Source organism: Neurospora hispaniola (genome assembly GCF_033458365.1).
Source record: "Neurospora hispaniola strain FGSC 10403 chromosome Unknown B0T23scaffold_2, whole genome shotgun sequence".
Classification (NCBI taxonomy): Eukaryota; Fungi; Ascomycota; class Sordariomycetes; order Sordariales; family Sordariaceae; genus Neurospora; species Neurospora hispaniola.
In genome coordinates this window covers 3,216,574-3,236,691 of record NW_026944407.1, presented here as the reverse complement: position 1 = coordinate 3,236,691, position 20,118 = coordinate 3,216,574, and the positions used below count along the sequence as shown (strand labels likewise).

General features: G+C 51.5%; 6 protein-coding genes across 6 annotated transcripts; 2 read left to right on the top strand and 4 right to left on the bottom strand.

Moving 5' to 3' along the window:
• Positions 1-233: 233 nt before the first annotated feature.
• On the bottom strand, positions 234-4,615 carry B0T23DRAFT_426622 (uncharacterized protein; the record flags this gene model as incomplete). The annotated part of the gene is made up of 5 exons (XM_062840003.1): positions 234-2,938; positions 3,000-3,202; positions 3,262-3,705; positions 3,765-3,878; positions 3,948-4,615. 5 exons carry the CDS (start codon positions 4,613-4,615, stop codon positions 234-236), a joined length of 4,134 nt encoding a protein of 1,377 aa, XP_062695780.1.
• Positions 4,616-5,959: 1,344 nt separating this feature from the next.
• On the bottom strand, positions 5,960-7,730 carry B0T23DRAFT_374483 (uncharacterized protein). The gene has a single exon (XM_062836849.1). It carries the CDS (start codon positions 7,441-7,443, stop codon positions 6,028-6,030), a length of 1,416 nt encoding a protein of 471 aa, XP_062695779.1. The 5' UTR covers positions 7,444-7,730; the 3' UTR covers positions 5,960-6,027.
• An 830-nt stretch (positions 7,731-8,560) lies between these two features.
• Positions 8,561-10,030, bottom strand: B0T23DRAFT_85886 (uncharacterized protein). Its single transcript, XM_062841899.1, has 2 exons — positions 8,914-10,030; positions 8,561-8,807 (listed from the first exon to the last, which is right to left on the bottom strand). The coding sequence occupies exons 1-2, from the start codon at positions 9,811-9,813 to the stop codon at positions 8,700-8,702; spliced, it is 1,008 nt and encodes a 335-aa protein (XP_062695778.1). The 5' UTR covers positions 9,814-10,030; the 3' UTR covers positions 8,561-8,699.
• Positions 10,031-14,093: 4,063 nt separating this feature from the next.
• B0T23DRAFT_85793 (uncharacterized protein) lies at positions 14,094-15,910 on the top strand. Its single transcript, XM_062841898.1, has 4 exons — positions 14,094-14,578; positions 14,631-14,704; positions 14,764-15,144; positions 15,220-15,910. Exons 1-4 carry the CDS (start codon positions 14,362-14,364, stop codon positions 15,859-15,861), a joined length of 1,314 nt encoding a protein of 437 aa, XP_062695777.1. The 5' UTR covers positions 14,094-14,361; the 3' UTR covers positions 15,862-15,910.
• Positions 15,911-16,912: 1,002 nt separating this feature from the next.
• B0T23DRAFT_402629 (N,O-diacetylmuramidase) lies at positions 16,913-17,707 on the bottom strand (the record flags this gene model as incomplete). The annotated part of the gene is made up of 2 exons (XM_062838692.1): positions 16,913-17,449; positions 17,564-17,707. The coding sequence occupies 2 exons, from the start codon at positions 17,705-17,707 to the stop codon at positions 16,913-16,915; spliced, it is 681 nt and encodes a 226-aa protein (XP_062695776.1).
• A 1,757-nt stretch (positions 17,708-19,464) lies between these two features.
• Positions 19,465-20,118, top strand: B0T23DRAFT_85776 (uncharacterized protein). The gene is made up of 2 exons (XM_062841897.1): positions 19,465-19,541; positions 19,663-20,118. The coding sequence occupies exon 2, from the start codon at positions 19,667-19,669 to the stop codon at positions 20,003-20,005; it is 339 nt and encodes a 112-aa protein (XP_062695775.1). The 5' UTR covers positions 19,465-19,541; positions 19,663-19,666; the 3' UTR covers positions 20,006-20,118.

Sequence of the window (20,118 nt, the reverse complement as noted above, 5' to 3'; positions counted from 1 at the left end):
CATATTAATTACTATATGCTCGAGCAATCATCAACTTAACTCGTAGCAATTGCACAAAAAAATAGCTCGATGGTCGAAGAATAACAAAGAGCCACATAAAAAGACCGCGTTCCTCGTATACTGTCCAAAGTCCACCATCTCCATTCCATCTCCATCATCTCCCTAGCATCGACACCAATTCAATATCCATCCCCAAAATACATGCGAAGACAGTATTAAGCTCCGTTGAGAAGTCAAGTAGCTTCATCAACTGGATCGACGACAGGAACCCCAGACTCATCATCCAGACCCACTTGAACCTCACCATCGACATCAATGGTCGGTGCTGGTATGGCATCGAGATCAGGTACTTCGGGTGACTCAGGAGCTTCAGGTTCTTCAATCCTCGAAACATCCACATCATCAACATTGACGTCGAGATCATCCGTGTCAATGGACGGGATCTTGGGGAAATCGAGACCCTCCACGTCAATATCGGGGATGTCAAGGTCGCCAACGTCAAAATCGATGTCACCGAACGAAGCGATCAGAGCATCGAGAGCGGCAAGCTCCGCTTCAACGTCATCGTAGCCGCCGTCCTCGTCAGCAGCAGATCCATCCGGGGTTTCCCCGCCAGCAGCTGGAGGAGTGGAACTTTCCGTGGGACCGGGGACACTGGCGCTGGATGTGGTGTGGTGATTGCTTGAGCTGATGCGGAGGCTAAAAGTGTCATTCCTAGAAGAGCTGTAGTTGATCACTCCTGGAATGTTCAATTCTTTAGCTCCCTGGCTGTTCCAGAAGATATCGAGGGTCGAGTCCTGGAGGAGGCTGTCAAGCTGTGACTGCGTAAGGCCAACCTCTCCCGAGATGGGAATCTCAAACTGATTGGTGCTGTGGGAAAGTGAGTCGGAACTTTGGTCAAGCAGGAGCCTGAAGGTGTCGCTGTGGCTGTCGCTCATGTCAAGAATTCCAGGAATGTTGAGCACACGCTCACCTTCGCTGGTCCACTCGAGCTCAATGTTGGTAGATTCGAGAAGATGGTCCAATTGCTCCTGGGTAAGAACAATGGAGCCTGCAACAGGAATCACAACGGCGGGCGGCGGGCCCGCGGGAGAAGGAGGGGAAGGGTGACCACCGGGGCCGCCAGAGAAGCCGGGTGCTTGAGGGGAACCAGTCTCCTGAGGGCCGCCGGCACCATAGCCTTCGGAGCAAGGGAGCAAAGTGGTCTCGCCAACATACCAGTAGCCGATGATGGGGATGCAGCGGCCGGCATCCGGGGGCGGAGTAGGCGCGAAGATGTTAGTCGGAAGGGCAAGGGTCGCAATATCACACACCTCCGCAGGGCCGTTTCCCGGAGGGAGCACTCCGGTTGGGTGGGGGCCAATGTGGGCAACGTCCCTCGCTCGAAGCCGTCGAGTAGGTGCAGCAGTCATGCTTGGCTGGGCACTACTGCTAGTACTCTTCTTAGGGAATATGCCTCCAATGCCGTTGATTGAGTCGAAAACGGAGTTGAGGATGCCAGCAAAGTCCTTGCCATTGATCACACCAGGACCGGATCCATCAGCAGCGGTGGTAAGCGCATCAGTAATAGCGCTCGCAAGAGTGATCAGCGAGTCGGTGTCAACAGGACTAGGGGCGGCGATGTCGCTGGGGAGAGTGTTCAGCGCTGCAAGAACAGTGCTGGCTAGGCCAGCCAGCTCATCCAAGTTGACGGTCATCGGGGGTGTGGCCGGGTTGGGGGCGCGAATATTTCCAGGAATCAGGCTACCGAGATCCTGTCCACCGAGAACATCTTCAAGACCCGGGACAGCGCTCATCAAGCTGCCGAGGTTAAGATTGCTGAGCACATCACCGATGAAAGCATCTGAACGGTAGGCGGTGCTGTCCGAGGGATCGCTGGCAAGGGTTTCGAGATCCTGGACATCATCGTTGCTTGTAGAGACAGCACGAGTGGAGCCAGCTGGCTTCTTGGGCTTGAAGAATGGGTTGTTGTCGAAAATCTTACCGAAGGAGCTGAAGACTCCTTGGAAGGCTGGACCAAAGACTTTGTCAAAAATAGCGTTTACAACGGAACCGCTACCATTGCCGGAGCCTGAACCATTACCGGAGCCAGAACCATTGCCGGAGCCTGAACCATTGCCGGAGCCTGAACCATTGCCGGAGCCTGAACCATTGCCGGAGCCTGAACCGCTGCCAGTACCGGGATCAGAACCGTCACCGGAGCCGGAACCACTGCCACTGCCAGTGCCGGGATCAGAACCGTCACCGGAGCCGGAACCGCTGCCACTGCCAGTGCCGGGATCAGAACCGTCACCGGAGCCGGAACCGCTGCCACTGCCAGTGCCGGGATCAGAACCGTCACCGGAGCCGGAACCGCTGCCACTGCCAGTGCCGGGATCAGAACTGTCACCGGAACCTGAACCGTTGCCAGTGCCGGGATCAGAGCCGTCACCGGAGCCTGAACCGCTGCCAGTGCCGGGATCAGAGCCGTCGCCGGAGCCGGAACCGCTGCCACTGCCAGTGCCGGGATCAGAACCGTCACCGGAACCTGAACCGCTGCCAGTGCCGGGATCAGAACCGCTGCCAGAGCCTGAACCGCTACCGGAGTCTGAACCGCTACTGGAGCCATCTGCGAAACCAGTAAATCTCCCACCCCAGTTACCCATGTCGGCTGAAACAGCAGCAGTTACTGCTCCTTCGCTCTTAAGGTAGCACGGTGCGTTAAGGCCGTTGCTATTGGCAGGGCCATGCTGATAGATAAACCCAACACAGTCGGTGGTGGTATCGCAAGCCGCAGCACATTCAGCGTAGCTGTCCACAATTACTGTGCCTAGGTCGCCATCGGGATATTCGATACCACAGTCGACATGGTACATTTTCTCTTGAGCAGTGGTAATAGAAACTCCATTGTCATCTGGGCACGTGATTGGAGCTGCCGCATCATTTGAGACACGTCGGCCTAATCGGAGAACCGTTAACTACTGAGCAACACGGAAGGAGGGAGGAGGTGAATGGCTTACTGGGTGTACAAGTGTATGTCGGAAAGCCGGCACCGATGTTCGCCAGGCGTTCTGTGTACACGCCGCTCTGGCTCAGAGAATAGACGACAGGTGTAGTTGCACCGCCGCAACTTCTCGTGGCATCGTCTTTGCAAGGGACTCGGCAAGTTCCCATATCATCGACTTGACCAGGAGTCAGAAGAGAGTTTGAGCAGTAACAGTCCCTGGCAGAATGTTTGAGTTAGTATCTTTCTGTCAGTGGAGTCTAAAGCGCACTACTCACCTGCCGTTGACCATGCCAAAGTAGTTGAAGGTAGTGTCCGAACTGCATCTGCGCGCACACTCATCGAGTGTACCAGTGGCAAGATCCGAAATAATCTGGCCAGACGTTGCAGAGAGGTCGAGAACCTGTGCAGGAACATTGCCGTAGCACCCATTCAAGTACCAAGTTTGCGTACCCGTGGTAACGGTCAAGGGGCGGACGAGTGCTGGCCTTGAGCCGATGATGTTATCCTGGTTCACGCTCGATAGCGAGGTAGTAAGAACCTTGGGAGGGCCCAAGAGACTGGACGGTGGGTTGTAGCAGCTAAAAGCTGCCTGGTCGGCTGACTGCTTGAGCCCCGGTGTCCTCGGGACATAGCATCCTTGTAGTTCAGAACTGACGTAAACGGGATAGTGCTCATTCCTTCCACAGCACTTTTGGGTCAGTGGGTCACAGTCTCCATTCCTGTTGAGAAGCGTTAGACCATGCGGGAGAAAGTATAGGTAGAGGTATGTTGAACTCACGTGTCATCGGCTGTACAAAGAGCGTTGCAGTCTCCAGGGTTTGGAAGAGACGATGGAGGAATGCGATAGTCGCCCGAGTGAAAGTTTGTACCACACTGGCATCGGATTTGTGCACTAGACACATTTAGTCGGTTAGTGCTAATCACATGGCCCCTAGGGAGCGGCAGGTTGGAAGCGACTTACCCTTCCCTGGCACCAAAGACAAGAGGATAACCCAAACCGGCACAGGTTTCGAAACAAGTCTCGATGTCATCAACGAGTGGCCTAGCCCTAGCGTCGTCTTGTGTGGCGAATCCGCGAGAGGAATAACAGCCCAGATGCTTGTAGGTAGAACCCAAATCCGCATTACGAGGCGTGATGGGCACCTGGTCCGGTGCGGCAAAGGAGGGATCAAGGTAGACCTGGGCGTTGAGGCCACCGCCGCAGGTCTGAGTGCTATCGCCACTGCACTGAGCATTGCAAGCCGAAGTGTCCGAGTTCGGGACAGCAGCAGCCGGGAGCTGCAGGCCGCAGTTACAGTTATTGTCCCTCATGGCCGAATACTTGTAACCGTAAGCTCTGCAGGTGCGAGCACAGTCAAGAGGAGTCTGCGTAGAGTCCCAATCGGAGCCGGGGTCCCATCCGGGGAAACTCAAGGAGAGGTCAGCGGCATTGTAGCCCTCCGGACCGAAGCGAAAGAAATCGCCAGCATTGGCGAGGAAGTTGCCGTAACAGCCAAGATAGATGAAATTATCGCTACCACATTTGGTAAGAGTATCCTGATAGGTTCCGAAGTAAGCCTGTCCGTTGACAAGGCCCAAAAGGCCGGCCGCGGCTACGACAAGGCGGCCAGGGCTCGATTGCCAGCCCATGTTGACGAGAGATGACCTCGCAAAGGGTGGCAAAGGAGGGTGAAGTTGTTCAGAGACGAACGAATGGAAAAAGAAAATGAAAGAGGTCGGCTCATACGGCCAACACAAGAAGAAGTCGGGAAAGAAGCATAAAAGAGCGACTGAGGACGAAGAGAAGAAAGGGAATGGTAGAAAGCAGGCGATGGCCTGGGTTGGTATTTGAAGATGTTGATATCAAGGGCAGGACACCAATATCCAGAATTTTCCAAGTCATCAACACGCAGGCGCCCTTGACGATTGGACTGACTATCCAGAAGCAAGGAAAACATGGCAAACAGACGCGTGAGCTGGAATGCTCGTGATGGGAAAGAAAAGTGGTAAGATGAAGATTCGAGACAGTCTTGAGGTTGGCATTCCTGGCGGAGGGCGACTGGACCTGGAGGATGTTTGGGTTTCTGAAGATCATTGGGACGTTGATGTTGTCTTCGAGTGTCCCTTCAGAGTCTTCCTCGAATGCCCGACAAGTGTTTCCAACGGGCAGACAGTAGGTATTCCTCGCGTAACCTGCAAGGGATGGTAGTCTCGCAAAGCAGATGGCATCTATGCGATGGAATGGGAATGTCCACCACGCATGTAAACATGGCGGCAGGTATCAAGGGCTAGAATGTCTTGCCTTGAGAAAGTTGTGAGGTCGAGGACGGAGATTCATGTTGACATTGTGATGCGCATGTCGTCAAGCGAATGCTGGGCAGCTTCGGCCGTTCAGTATAAAAGAATAGTATTGAAGAAGCATAATGATTGTCAGGATGGAGTGATGGCGGTGTTTCGGCCATTTCTGTAGTCAGATTCAGTCAATATTCGGCTGATGTTATTGAAGTTGAAAGTTGGGATTGGAACAAAGTGAAAGCGACATCGTCGCGATGGTGCGCGATGGGTGGGTGTGATGCCTGCCGGAGGACATGCCTTTGCAGAGAGCAGAAACACCTTTAGGGTTAGGGTTGGTCCCGTCGATTGTAAACTGAATACGGCGATCCCTTTAGTTCCTCGACCAATGCACCTGCCATCACTGTCACCATTGTGTTTCCAAACTTCTAACGTTTGGCTCCTTCCCAACTCTCTCTTTTCAATCTGGGAATACTATTATATGTCATTTCCTCAGTTTTTTCAATCGAGCACCATGAAAAAGTCTGTTACATTGACGGAGAGCCAGAGGCATCACACAGGAGCATATGACACTACATCCCAACTTTAGCACCCCAAAGTTTTCTTCAAGCCCACCGTTTTCAGATTTAACGCATTGTAGTATTGCGTTACAAGTATTTTGAACGGTAAGAGCGTGTGAAAAATCCTCAATGTAGTCGGCTGCTCCAGTCTTTTGCCCTTGCAAAGCTTGAAGTTCTTGCTCACCCTCGAGATTCAAGGAGTGCAAGACTTCACTTTGCTCCTTCCCATTGCAGAGTGGCATCTCCATCTTCGATACTTTCATAAGGAATGTCATTCGCCCGCTTCTCCCTCTGCTCCTGCTCCTCTTCATCTCCACCACCACCAACCTCCTTGGCACTTCCAGTCTTCGCTCCAGAAGCACGAGCATCACCCTCCGGCTCAGCTTCATCCCTACAATAGAACAAATCGTACTCATGACCCGGCTCACCCAGCTTCCACCCATCAGTCAAGTACCTCGTTGCACTTCCCGTCCTGCTCGTCGTTGACATCTCGGGCACCACAATGCCGTCCGCCCTTCGCTCCATGTCGGCAATCCGCTGCACATCGTAAGTCCGTACCAGATCCTGCTCCTTCGGATTGCTCGAGTTACGCAGTCGCACTACAGCAAATATGGAGTATCCCTGCCTGATGGCTTGTCCTTGCTTATCTTTGCGCGCCCATTCTGCCAGAGAGGTTGAAGTGTCAATTCTGCGGCCGCCGATGGTGATGTGTCTGAGGTCGTCAAATCCGGGGTTCTGGTCGTAGGGACTGACACCCCCATCAGGCGAAGAAGAACGGCGAGTGTCCGCGGCGGGCACATATCTGACCCGCAACACTTTGGGAAAGTTCGGCTGATAGAGCAACCATTGCCCGTCTGGACGCTGGCGAGGAAGAACCACAGACGTCAAAAAAGCGCCAAGACCAGCAAACTGTTTGCGCTCAAGCGCCCAGTCAAAATGAAGGAGGGAGTAGTGCGCATTCATGCGCGTCGGGATTTTCTTGCGACCGGCCGTCCACGGTCCGGCTTCGGCGGGGGCGCAACCGACGATTGGGGAGTAGTAGAGAAAGGAGGGGTGGCTCCAGAGCGCGTCGTTGGCCAGGTCGCTGGACATGATGTAGGAGAAAGATATCGGTCCGTCGTCATGCCGGTGCTTGGGGAAGCTGGAGAGGAGTAGCTCGGCCATCTCGAACACCGTTCTGTCGTAGGCCGCCGATGATGATACGCGCTCGGTACTGCTGTTCGTTTCCTTTTTCTGAAGGATTCCGGGTATGTCGACCCAGGATACTGCGAGGAGGGGAAACTGCTCCTCGTTGTCGTAGAGGTAGGATCTGAGATGCATATGCTCGCTCTTCTCGTTTGTTTCGGGCTCTGATTCCCAGTCCTCGTCGTCCTCCGGCAACTCGAGACTTGGCTCGGCCGTCGCAGGAGTCGCCAGCACGTTGCCGTAAATCATGCGCATTACGATCATGGCGACGTTGAAGCCGCTCATATCCTTTTCGGGGTGCGACAAGGGCTCAAACCAGGCCTGGTTCGTGAGCGACTTCTTAATAGCTGTGATATCATCGGCCTGGTCAAGCCGGAAATCGACCCAGCTCAGGTCGTCGTAGGACTTGTCGACAATGGTTCCCGGAGATGACACGGACATCTTGATGGCTAAATATTGTTGACTTATCGATGTCGTCGCGTTACTATTTGATCATCTGCCTTGGAAAGTGGCCTTGTCGCGAGATTGAAGGTCGACGGAAAAAAACACAAGAAGTAGCCAAACGCGACAGAAAGAGAGGAAGGAGTGGGGTAGTAACAGAAGGACAGGACGAGTGAATGGAATTACAAGTGAATTGGTTTCTGAGAAAAGGCAAGACCCGCAGCCTGAACGAAGTTCTGCACGTCTAAGCGGTGGTCGAATTCTACCCGTATATAACTGAAGCTCACCCACGCTGGCACCACCGGATTACTTCGCGGTTCACGAGGCTAGTCGTAATCGCAATGATCATGGTAGTGAACAGGGCAACCTCCAGCCAGCGTGTGAATTGTAAGAGGTGAAGAGATTCGCAGTCGTGTTATCCAGGACCTGTGCGAAGTCTTGGACTACAATACTTGGTGCCTTCCTACTTACACGATTTGTACTGTTACCGTGGCATCCAACTTGCTTTCATCCAATGTTTAATCGAGTGACAGTGTACTCGTGAACTTGAGAAAGCAAACGTAAGATAACAAGGATGTAAACAGTAGTGCGCATTTCAAGTCGTTTCTCGATCTATGCTAACTACCTATTGTGAGCATCGCCATGGGTTTGCTGTGATCTCCCATCAATCCGTGACCATCTCGATGAATGATGTGCTGTTTTTTTAGGGAGAGCAGATCAGACTGGAAGAGAAACGGAGATGAAGGATGCTGTAGTACATGGAGGTGTTTACCTGATGTAAATGGATCTATCGAAATCATCCGAAATGCCCCTGGGCCGTTGTTCTATACCGTAGCTCCTGTCCTCAATCCGGCTGGATCAACCTCATCCTCCATATCAGTCTTAATCCGACTCTTTGCAATTATTGTTCTCGTCTTTGACACGGACCTTGTCGCCCCCTTCCACGCTCGAAACACTGATCCCATGAACCACTTGTAGATAACATCACCGTAGTCCAACCATACCCGCCAAAAGACCACGATGGCGATGGTTGCTGGTACGGTCGTGACAAAGTAGATCCATAACTCGTCGGAGACTTCCCATTTGCCATTGTCGCCGTAGGTGAAGAAGGTGGTACTGAAGAGGGCCTGGTATCACGTGGCTCTGGTGGTTAGCGGGCAGTCAGGTTCAAGTGAGGAAGGAGCGATGGGTACCCAAAGAAAAGAAGACTGAAAAAACGGCAGTCAAGACTGGTTGAAAGGGGATTCAGATACTAGCTACGCTAGGGGACATACCGAAATGAAAGTGGCAGGCAGAAAGATCATAGTCAATAGCGCTATCGATTTCATGACGCTGTTATCTTGTCTGGCAATATTGTTGTACGCCTGTTTTGGTTTTTCATCAGCATCATTTCCTCACAAAAAGTTCACCACCAGCGAAAACAACCTGAAAAATGCGTGATCAAGTGGCGACAAACAAGGCTTAACTTACCAGTCCAACCTCGTTCTTCAACCTCTGCAAACTCGAATCACTCCTCAGCTTCAAACTCTTCACCAACGAAATCTGAAACTGCGTATACTCCCTCGCCTGCGCTCTGTACGTCAGAGTCAGACTGTGGCCCAAGCGGCTGCCGCCGCCACTGCCACTGCCATTGCGCTGCCCATGTGCAATAGTCTCATGAATCTCTCGCTGATATCTGCCCAACTGCTCGACCGTCTGGATCGCCGCCTCCAGCACCTCGGACGAGTGGTATGCGTGCCTTGCGTGGTCGTGGATCTGCTCAAACAGATCGTGCCCGTTGAGCCGCGACTTTTCGAGGAGCCGGATCGGATCGCGCACGCGCCAAACGGAAATGTCGGAATAGACGATTATGATGTCTAGGAGGTCGGCGTGGAGGGCAAAAGGGTCTGCTTGGGCGGCTTCCGGGAGACTCAGACTCTTCTTCTTCTTCAGCAGGGCGTCCTTGAGGCGCTCAGGGCAATCAGGTGGAGTGTCGATACACAGGACCCGACATTTGCCTGGCGCATCCCAGCGGGTGAAGATGCTCATTTCGAACCACTCGTATCCCTCTGTGGACTTTTCACGGACATATTCGGGCTCTTCGTCGTGGGGTTTCTGCTCATTCTGGAAGGAGTCAATTTTGCGGACCATCTTTGCGAGATAGTGGAACCATGTCGTGCAGGATGTGAGTGTAGGGGTAGCGTCTTGCTTCCCAAAGGGATCATCAGTCTGCTGCGGTTCTTTGAATACTGGTCGACATCCTGCGTAGCCGTTCAGTTCGAAGCAGGTCCTGCTGGCGACGAAGGCGGGAACGTTGAGGGCGGCAAGGAGGGCTTCGCGTCCTCCGTTTACGGATGGGTAGTCATCTTTGCGCATGAATCTGAGGTACATAAATCAGCCCCTGTTCACTGCTTTCATTTCTCTTCCCCATATTTTTTTTTTTTTTTTTTTTTGATCCGCAGCTAGACTGACATGTAGCATTGATCGGGTAGGCTACCAAACTCAGGGTGTAAGAGGTCAATCAATGTCGAACAATCAACATATTTCTCATGGATCGCCCAGCTTGCCCCCGTTTCTGCTAAGTCCAAATATATTAGCTTGGATAACCTCAAGAACTGGCGTACATAACCAGGTCAAACTCACAGGGAGAAAGTATGCTGATTCCGAGACGAGGACCCATTGTGGTTTCAGTCACTAGCTGGAGAAGCTTGGAATATCATGAGGCTCCGCCCACCCGAGTAATATTTATTGAGCCGCAAAAGTCCTATCGTTGCTTTCGTAACACGACAGCAGCCTTGTTTTGGTCGGAGAGCCCCGCGTTGGGCCTCGATCGAGGTTGATCATCCATACCTACACAGCCACCTCGCCAGCCTCGAGCCAGCCTAAAAGGCTCAAAAGAATTCCACTCGCCACGTTGACTGCAGCTATTGGGCCCAATCAATCGATGAGTAAGGGTCATGTGCAATCTCACCGTAGGAGTGGTGCGATGCGGCATCCATATGTCGAGAAAGGATCATGAATTTTAATCGACAATGAAAGTCGTATCTTTGCGTACAGCTAACTTCCTCACGATGGACGTGAAAATGGGGCAAGAGGAGTTGTATGTGGTGTATAAAAGGGGAAAGGGTTAGGGATTGCCGTCTCCTTTTCTCTTCATGCTACCTTACCAGCCAGCTTGGGTTCCTTGGTGCCATGCAGTCCCGGTGATTACCGATCATTATTAATGACTAGCAAAATAATAGTCAACTACCATTTTGAGTCTCCGGGCAGACTTCTGGAGTAACTTGGTCGAGGCGAATGTTGACCCTGGGCATCTTGATAGTGCTGAGTTACAATTCGGGCGCATCGAGAGCTTCGGAATTAAGCACCTCACCTAGGTCCTTCACATGCTACCGTAGCTCCCCTCAATACATAAAACACATTTGTAAACCGTCGCTTTAGACCGTTAAGGAGTCCTGGATGTCTCTGCTACATGCTGTATAATGGCAACGCATCACATCGTTATACGTGACATGGTACCGGGCATTGGCATCGGCCAACGGCTGCAAACCCCTGGGAAAAGTATATCGCTCGGCTCTCGTGGGGGTTTGAGAACTGTCGTCAGACGTAACTTGTACGGCCATTGCGTATCGATACGTGTGCTGCACTTGGTAATAGTCCCGCTGGTACGCAGACAAGGTGATGGTGATGTCGTTGAGTGGCCGCATATACAGGGCCCTCGTTTTCGTTCTGCGATGTTAACCCTCGTCCATCTTTTCAGTTAGAGTACCTTTTCTTAGATTTTCGCAAGGTCCGCCTGTCGTCTTTTCAATCTTGTCGGTCTAGTCTCCCCCATGGGGAAAGACTCGGTTTATTGAAAGTCTCCAGGGCCTTGGATGGTGATGTGCTCGTCGAGGCTCCAGATCCTCGTAAACTGGGTTCAATGTGTACCTCGAGGGTTATGATAGGAGAGGGAGGTTTTTTTTTTTTTTTTTTTTTTTTTCTTTTTTTCCTTCTTTTTTTTTTTCACAACACACATAAATACTAGGTGTAAGGGGAGGTACTATTGCATGATACCACAAACCGTCGGTTAGACAAGCGATATTGCTTTGCCGTCCGTGATGACAGAAAGAGTACAAATGACTCCAGGCTGTCGGTTTTTGGTGTCTGGTTACCTTGACACCTTGCACCACCTCTAGGCGGGTACTGCCATGGCGCTTGGGGTTGCTAAGAGGTTTTCCCGTCCCCGGGCTGTAGGAAGAGACGCCCAAGGAAGTTTGCTTTAAGGAGGTGGTCGGGGTGCGTGCCGAGATGGCGTTGAGCGATTGCGACTCCTGTATTTGACTGTTAAATGATGGTTATGCCTCGGTATAGGGCGCTTGAGGGTGTGTTTTGCGACTTTGGGCGGAAACGAAGGTCGAACCTAGAATGAGGCTATCTTGGGACGATACGACAGTATACTGTATGTCCTTGATCGGAAGGTGGTAAGCAGTGCAGGTTAAGAAACCCAGAAGATGGCTCCGTCTCCAATGTTTCCATTCTCTCCAAAATCCTTCAAAGCTTCTCAATGTAGTATGGAATCGTGCAGAGTAACGGTGTTAGGAGTGTAAAGTATCAAGACTGATCCCTACACTTGAACCCTGGTACTGTCCGGGGACAAGAAATTCAGTGTGAAGGGTCGTTTGATCCCTGGTGAAGAAGTCACCTTGCAAAAATGCGGGGGGCTGGGATGTGCGTAGACACTGTACACTACATACCAAGTAGTAGTAGCTCAGCCCAGAGAGGTGTTTGTCTGTGGAGGACGCGACGAAAGATGGAAGAGCTGATCTCCCGCGGTGGAGATTTCTCGTCTGCAATGCAGGGGGACATTTTGGTGTTTTGGCGTGGAGAGGTACGAGAGGTTCCCCTCAGGACACCCTTCATCCCGCCCATGGTACCCCCCTGACATGAGCTGACTTATGGTCCCAAATGGCAAGCGCTAGAAGGTTACGACATTCATCCGCGTCGGGTTTCCATGTGAACATGGAAGTGGAAGTGGTTGTACAGAGTTAAGCAACGCCCCTGTTCTTTCTTCCTGGAGTCCTTTAGGGCCTTGAACCCGTCTTTTCCGCCGTCAGATGTAAGCCGTGATATGCAAAAGCGACGATTGTTAGTGTATCAAGAGGTAAAAAGGGCAAATACCCGGCAGGGAAGGTTCCTTGACAGGAATGGCTCTCGCCTGTAGGTCGACTGGTCAGGGACAAACGAAAAGGTGAAGCGGGAAAACGAGTTGCGAAACAATTAAATCACGCGGTCATAGAGTCATACCATTGAACTTACAGTGATGGAAGATGTTGGAGGATTCACAACAGCAGTTGCCGGCGCACTGACCATGCTCAGCAAATCCGGGTTAGGTAACGGTGCCCAGCGCATTCTTCCCCGTTGAGTGTGGGGCCTCTCTGCACTAACCCCACTTGTCCCTAGCTCCCGTCCGTGCCTCCTCTTTTAACTGGGCGTGTGTACGGACTCGCCTATGTACACTCATCCTAACGCCTATTCTGACGTCTCTTGGCATTTCTTCCTGTTCCTGAGCAACACATTCACACCTTTCCTTATTGTCTCCTTTCCTTTGGCAGACTCTTCACTTTTTATCATTCGTTGGTCGAGAAGCTATCGCCAATCAGCATGGCTTCTTCCAAGGGCCGACTTTGCCCTATTTGGCATTGACATTGATCATTCCTATCCAGCGAGCGGGCCTACTTATCATTTCCATCTTGATCACGGAACTCCTCAATCCTTCAACTCCCTCACATTTAGAACTCGTAGAGAAGGTTCCATCTCCGAGCTAAGCTACTGACTGCTTCCGAAAACATGCAGTCAACACGATTCTGACGGGTTTCGAAGCCAGACCGTCGAAAAAGTGTCAACAACGCGTCGGATTGAGGTCTGCATATCGCCTTCCTTCTCGTCAGTCATCGCCTTGGTTTCCATGTCCAAGGTTCATGTTTTTGTCCAACACGACCCATCCATCGCTTCCGACCCGCATGTTGAGAAGAACAGAGCTCCTTGTGCACACATTCCCACATCGGTACCATGGTCACACACTGAGACATCTCATGGCTGGAGCTGCAGTCTACAGATACCAAGACACCCAAAGGTCGTTTTCTCGGCGCCTCGGTGACCAGGCATTGGCCAACAAGAGCGCTCGGATGAATTTATACCGCTCCCTGTCTGCATAAAGGCCAGGCGACGATGGCCTTCCCAAATAGGGTGAAGACCACCGACCTTCTCCTGGTTCAAACTTCAGATCCTCCAGACCAGCACATGGAAAACTGCGAGCAATGCAACCCATTCTGATCGAGATGCGGTGGCGACTATAGCTAGAACCACCATCACTGTGAGATACGGGTGATCTCGCATCCACCGGCCCTCTCCTTGTCGTCATGGATATACTCCTGTACAGCAGGAAAACCTTCAAAATCTGCGCGCATTCACATATGCGAAGCGATAAGGACTTTTGGGGAGAGAGTGTGCGAAAGGAAATCCGGGGAAGATGCTTAGCTACCCTTCTTAGACCAAACCAGGTTCAACAAGGTAAACTCAGCATTGGTACTATACCCAGGGGCCAGGCACTGCGACTGAGATTGAAAGAGATACTGCATCGGCCATACAGTTCAGCGTTACATCTTGTTCCATCCGGGACTACTTCCCCTCCCATAGTCTAGCCGTTTGGATAGGCAAGCCGCAAAGCGTCCATGTTGCAGCGCCGATCTTGACTACACCGGCCTCGGTGTTTCATATAACAGACGCTTGACCCGCTCTCAACTTTTCGCCATGGAGTATATCGTTCCGTTCATTGAGTGCCTATTCAACATCACCGACACGGTCCTCTAGCTCGAATTCGAGTCTCAACAGCAGCCCTTTTCGGGGGTTTCAGCCCGTTCTCCAGGGCATACACTCTCCTGTAGGTAAACCACAACAATGTCGACCTCGACCGCAGCGGGACAAGACAAGGTGTGGGAGTCGCGCGCCCATGTGCCCATTACGGTCGTGACGGTGGTGCTGGGCTTCGCTACGTTGGCCGTTGGCCTCCGAACATATGCTCGTGCCGTGCTGATTCGCCAATTTGGCATGGACGACTATGCCGCCGTCATTGCTCTTGTTTTTGCTATGGGCAGTGGTATCATGGTGGCTTCAAGTATGTTCTGTGACAGGCTCACAAGTGTCATATCGTACTAACATGCTACTAGACACCATCTATGGTGCTGGTCACCACATGGGCGATCCTAAGATCGATTGGACCGAGTTGCCAAAGTATTTCAGGGTAAGCCTTCAGACAGTCAGCTATTGCACTTGGTTGGTGTGTGCTAACTCCAATTTCAGACATTTTACATCTCCATCGTCCTTTACAACGCGTCCTTGACGGCAATCAAGCTCACTTTCCTACTCCAGTACTACCGAGTGTTGGGAACACGACAGATGCGCAAGGTTGTCGTCTATGCACTGATATTTGTTGCTATGTGGTCCATCTCGCAGCTGCTTATCGTCATCTTCTCCTGCACCCCGATCGAGAAGTTTTGGCTCGGAGACTCGATCCCGAACGGGCACTGCATGCCCAACTTGCCCTTCTGGTACATCAATGCGGCTGGCAACATTGTTACCGACGTCCTGATCTTCATCATCCCCCTACCGGCGCTGGGAAGTCTGAATCTTCGGAAGCAACAGAAAATAGCGCTTATTGGCGTCTTCTGTCTTGGTTTCTTTGTAAGCATTCCTCCCATGGCGGTCTGTAATTTGAACATGACAGTTGGTTACTAACACATTGCCCCTCCTTCTTAGACCTGCGCCATCTCCATCATCCGCATCCAATATCTCAAGCTCAGCGATGACACCACTTGGGACAACGTCGACTCCTCCTGCTGGTCCGTCTCAGAACTCGGTTCCGGCATTGTCTGCTCCTGTCTGCCTACGCTTCGTCCTCTGCTGTCGCACGTCATACCTGGCATGAGCTCTCACAGCGCCCCCAGCCACGCCAAGTACGTCCACCACTCATCCGGCCGCGACGTCACCGAGGGCAGCACCAGGGGTCTTGGTAGCAAGCCCAGATCCGGCAAGTTCGGTGGCCGTAGCGTCGTATACCCGGAGGACGTCGAGCTCCAAACCAAATCTGGCAGCCAGGACCAACTGGAGAAGCACGCGGCCGTGATCGCCCACACAACAGTTCCTGTACAACACGGAGAACACCACTCAAGGACGACAAGCAAGAATCTATTTGACCGGTCGCCGTCGCAAAACCGCGGCCCCGGGGGAACACGTGCAGAGGAAGGCGGTTACGTGTCACCTAACCAGCTTGGTCTGCAGCCGACGGTGCGGACAGAAATCAGGGTTGGGTCGCAGCAGCAGCAGTCGAGGTGGGCGGGACCGATAGAAGGGACAATTGCTGTGAAGCATGATTTAGTGGTTACCCAGGATTATAACTAACCAAGTGTTCATTCTTCTGTGCTCGAATAATAATTTCATTTTCTTTTGTCCTCAACTCATTCTGCGTCATTTCTTCCTTGACGGTAAACGCTCATACCTAGCGAGCCTGTTTTCCTAAACTTGCGGCGGTACCTTTTTTTTTTTTTTTTTTTTTTCTTTTTTTCTCTTTACTTACACTACTTTGAGTTCTGCGATTCGGTGTCGGTATATATGCACAGGTATAAATGGAGATGGATGGAAGGACATATGGTATACATGAGAATGACGGAGTGAACAGTGTACGATCCCTAATCAAAAGAAAAAAAAAAGACAAGGTTGGTATGCGGCTGTCGAGAGCCTCAACCCAAATTGCTGATGCCACAAACGAGTAGAAAGTAAATGTCCATCTGCAGATGGGCTCATTCCATCAAATTCGCTGACAAGCCGAAAAGATAGGCAAGCTACCAGGTAGACCGGACGGGGCCACCCGCCATGTGCCGTCTGCCGTGGTTAGGAAGTCACTTTCGTGCTGACGTCCACTTTAGCTGTAACTTTTCGTCCCGCACGGTGGCAACTGCAACTGAGAGAGACGGAAACTTTTAACATTTCAAAGTCGAAACAGGCTGAAACATGTCAAGGGTGAATCTGACTGGTTTGGGTGTCCATCACTGGTTACCAAATAGTTGCCGATCGAGGTCATGGTATCAGTCACCCGGATTGCCTAGATCCCTATACTTAGTGTTATCTCTCTCAATCGGGATCATGACAATTGGGTTTGGGTTCTACTCTTCGATCACTTCACCAGTCAGCATTTGAAGTGCGTAACAGTGAAACAGATGTTGGCAATGATTAAAAGCACAGGTATGTACCGGGAAGAGCTTCGAATTTGATACAGCTAACGTTCTAGACGATTTCCACGAAATACCTAGGTATGTTGGCATCTATCCCCTTTCTTGAAGAAAAGCCTAAACCTTCCCGCCGTGCAAACGGTTCAGCCTCGGCCCTTGTTAAAGTCTTGAACCACCACTCTCATCAATCCAAGCAACCTAGGAACCCGCTTTCAACTCCCTGCTCAAGAGCCCTTAGCCAAAGCCTTGAGGCGATCGAGAGAGCCATTGAAGATATCCGAATCACCGCCATAAGTATACGTGTCCGCATTCTGCCAAATAGTCTGATAACTCCACCCTCCAGGAATCGTACCGACCGAGCTCGACCACCTCGCCAGCACCAGCGGGTTGGTCGTGGCAAAGCTCTTGGAGTTGCCAGTGCACTTGCTCCACCACGAGTAGTTGGTGTAAATCATGGGGTAGCGACCCGTCTTGCTGTGGTAGCGATCGGAAAAGGATTTGATCCACGACACCATGGCCGAGGTCGACAAGCCGTAGCAGGTCGCCTTGCCGGAGACGGACTCGAGGTCGATCATGCCGGGCAGGGTGATGCCATCCTTGGACCAGCCGCCGCCATGCGCGAGGAAGTAGTCTGCCTGAGCAGCGCCGGAGGAGGAGTCCGGGTGCGCAAAGTGGTAGCCGCCGCGGATCAGGCCGGCAGAGGTGGCGCCGGTGTAGTGAGAGGAGAATTTGGGGTCGATGTAGTTGGTTCCTTCGGTGGCCTGTTGAGGGGTGGTGGTGGTGGTAAGTTAGTATGGACGGATGGATAGATGTCCTGTGCTGTGAAGAGATGACGAAGTCTTGGTGTGAGACCAAGATCAGAGGTAACAACTCACCTTGATGATGACGAAGCGGGCACCGGAAGAGTAAGCGCGGGCAAAGTTGACGCTGCCCTGGTAGTGGGAGATGTCAAAGCCCTGGACGGTAGCCTGGACAGCGCCGATGAGGCCGGCGAGGGCCGTGAGGACGAAGGACTTCATGATGATGCTGGTTTTGCTGTCTTGAAGTTGCTGAGTAGAAGACTGGAGTCGAGGTAGACAGACAATCGAGGTAACGGGATTTCTATAAAGGTAGAGACCTTTTTATATCTGGCTTTCCTGTTCGACCGATTCTCTGTCTCAGCGTGGAACTGACCTAAACGGCCGGTGCCGGTAGTTCATCTCCATCGAAATCTCACCATGTCTTTTCCACGTTCGGCAGACAGTGGGTAGAGGCCAAGGCGCAAAGATGGAGATCTTCAGGGTTTAGTTCTTATGGTTACATACAAACAAAAGTTGCAGGAAACAAAAGTTGTTTCCTTTCCAGAAGCGGTAAGGAGAAGATTTTGGCATCGTGGTGTGAACCGCTCGAATTCAGTCGTAAGATACTTAGGTACCAAAGGCGCTAGCCAGGGAGATGTGAGAATCCCATTGGACCGATTCCTCGTCTGCAACTAAAGCCGTCGCGTATATGCGCTATCCTCATCGAAAGTACTACATTCAGTAACTATCTCAAAGAATGGGGAAAAAAAAAAGAGGTATTTCGCCTTGAGTCGGCCGACGATCTCTTTGTGTGCCTTCAGTTGCCGCAGGTGGAACGCGTTGCATCATCGGGCGTTAAAGAAAGACGTGGATGGTGTATGTAGTGTAGCTCTGCCCTGGCCGTCTTTGCGAGACACCGATACTCGCAAGAGATCTTCATTATGTTTGCTGTGAAGAGATCATGAAGATTGTGGATACCGCTCTCATACGAGTATTTATTCGTAAGACATTTACTGAACCCGGCAGTTTTGGTAAAAAAAAAGTAGCATATGCACGGCGGGACTAGCTGCATGTGATGAATTAGCTAGCGCCTTTGGTATGAGTGTAAGTATATGGTATTGGCAGTGTTTCTCTCCCCCCTTGTCATCCCACGTGTTGTTCAGAAGTCGCCTGCAGGTCAGCGGTCAGCGGTGCATCGTTGGACCGCATGTTTGTGGGGAGAATTGTCTTGATCACCATCTTAACGGCCGCAAAAGCAACAGATTTTCACATCTATATCCACATTTGGCTATGTATCGATGTGCGGGAAAATGGGCGCTGCGGGCTGAAACAGAAGAGGCCCAGCTGCCTATTCAGGGACTCGTCTGCCGTTGCTAGATACTTTGTGTTGTTGACTGGCAGAGAGTTCGCCATTCATATGAGAGTGATGGTAATAGCTTCATTTTCCTCCCTAGTTCTCTAAAAGAAGGAACATTTTTTATAAACTATATAAAAATCATGAACGGATAACCAATGGTACTGATGCTCCGGACAACAGATCATAGGGAACGCTTGTCTATTGATGGATGATGTTTGGCGTCTTGGGATGCGTCTTGGCTGCGTTCATTCCGCTCATGATAATTCCTTCCGAATCGTTACCGGTGCCAAGTTTTAGGCGCCACCCGTCTGCGAAGGATCAGGAATGCGCTAAGTCTTGAGAGGGGAACAAAACATCGATTTCCTGTCAGCCATCGGAGCCCAGAACAACCCGTCTTATGCAAGGGCAAATGTCAAAACCAAGGAAAATGGTTGTGGTACCTACATAGTTACACTCCCTACGAGATTGCAGTACTGGGTACCGGTAACAAGGGCTCCAACCTCCGTCCTGCGTACCTTGTCTGGCATTACTGCAACAGAGGTGACCGATGTGACATGAGTCTGAATACAAATCCAAGAGTTTGGCATACTCTTGATCAACCGTCCTTATCCCCACGATTTCTTGCACAAATTTCTCCCCAACCTTTGCGCAGCTGGCCCCTTGTTTGTGCCGTAAATCCGCGCGAATAAGCGATGCCCTGCAGCTCCTCGGTTAACAGTGAGTTCATCTCACAGATATCAATCAGAGAAGGACCTATATCGAAGGCAATAGATCCTCAGCCCTGTTTGGCCTTCAGCATATCTGTACGACCGCCAAGCCGATATCTGACATAGGTCAGGAGGATGAACTTCAAACAATCTGAGGCTTGTGAGACTTTTGAGGGAAGCTTCACTCTCATATCATGGTCTAAGAGAACTTCCGTAGGTGTTTCAGCTTGGACCATCAAGATCCAATCCGACGATGTGGTCCGCAACATGGCTCCCCTGCTGCTACTTGTCAATATGACCGACCCATTCTCCGCCATTTCAGCCATTTTAGTCCAAGAAAAGCTTCGCCATCACACTGCTCCAACTCACCCATGGATGGATGAAGTGATGCTTGCGGTTCATCGTAACTATCATAAACATAGCCATGGGTATGACGGCGCTGTTTCCCTGAATCGCATGCACACCTATCAATAAGTCATGGGAGTCATTGAAGCCCAAAAAGTGCTGGGAGCCTCACGTAACGGTACACTACAACATTTTCTCGGCCTCCTATTCGGTGTTGATGGATATTCCCCTGGCCCTTGTCG

What these genes read in the sequence shown, in the direction of transcription:
- B0T23DRAFT_85776 (XM_062841897.1), top strand. Translation starts at nt 19,667, where the DNA reads ATGAACTTCAAACAATCTGAGGCTTGTGAGACTTTTGAGGGAAGCTTC.
- B0T23DRAFT_374483 (XM_062836849.1), bottom strand. Translation starts at nt 7,443, where the DNA reads ATGTCCGTGTCATCTCCGGGAACCATTGTCGACAAGTCCTACGACGAC.
- B0T23DRAFT_85886 (XM_062841899.1), bottom strand. Translation starts at nt 9,813, where the DNA reads ATGTACCTCAGATTCATGCGCAAAGATGACTACCCATCCGTAAACGGA. An exon ending in TGAAGAACGAGGTTGGACTG is followed by an intron (nt 8,808 to 8,913) that starts GTAAGTTAAGCC and finishes AAACCAAAACAG; the next exon opens with GCGTACAACAATATTGCCAG.
- B0T23DRAFT_85793 (XM_062841898.1), top strand. Translation starts at nt 14,362, where the DNA reads ATGTCGACCTCGACCGCAGCGGGACAAGACAAGGTGTGGGAGTCGCGC. An exon ending in AGTTGCCAAAGTATTTCAGG is followed by an intron (nt 14,705 to 14,763) that starts GTAAGCCTTCAG and finishes CTCCAATTTCAG; the next exon opens with ACATTTTACATCTCCATCGT. An exon ending in TCTTCTGTCTTGGTTTCTTT is followed by an intron (nt 15,145 to 15,219) that starts GTAAGCATTCCT and finishes CCTCCTTCTTAG; the next exon opens with ACCTGCGCCATCTCCATCAT.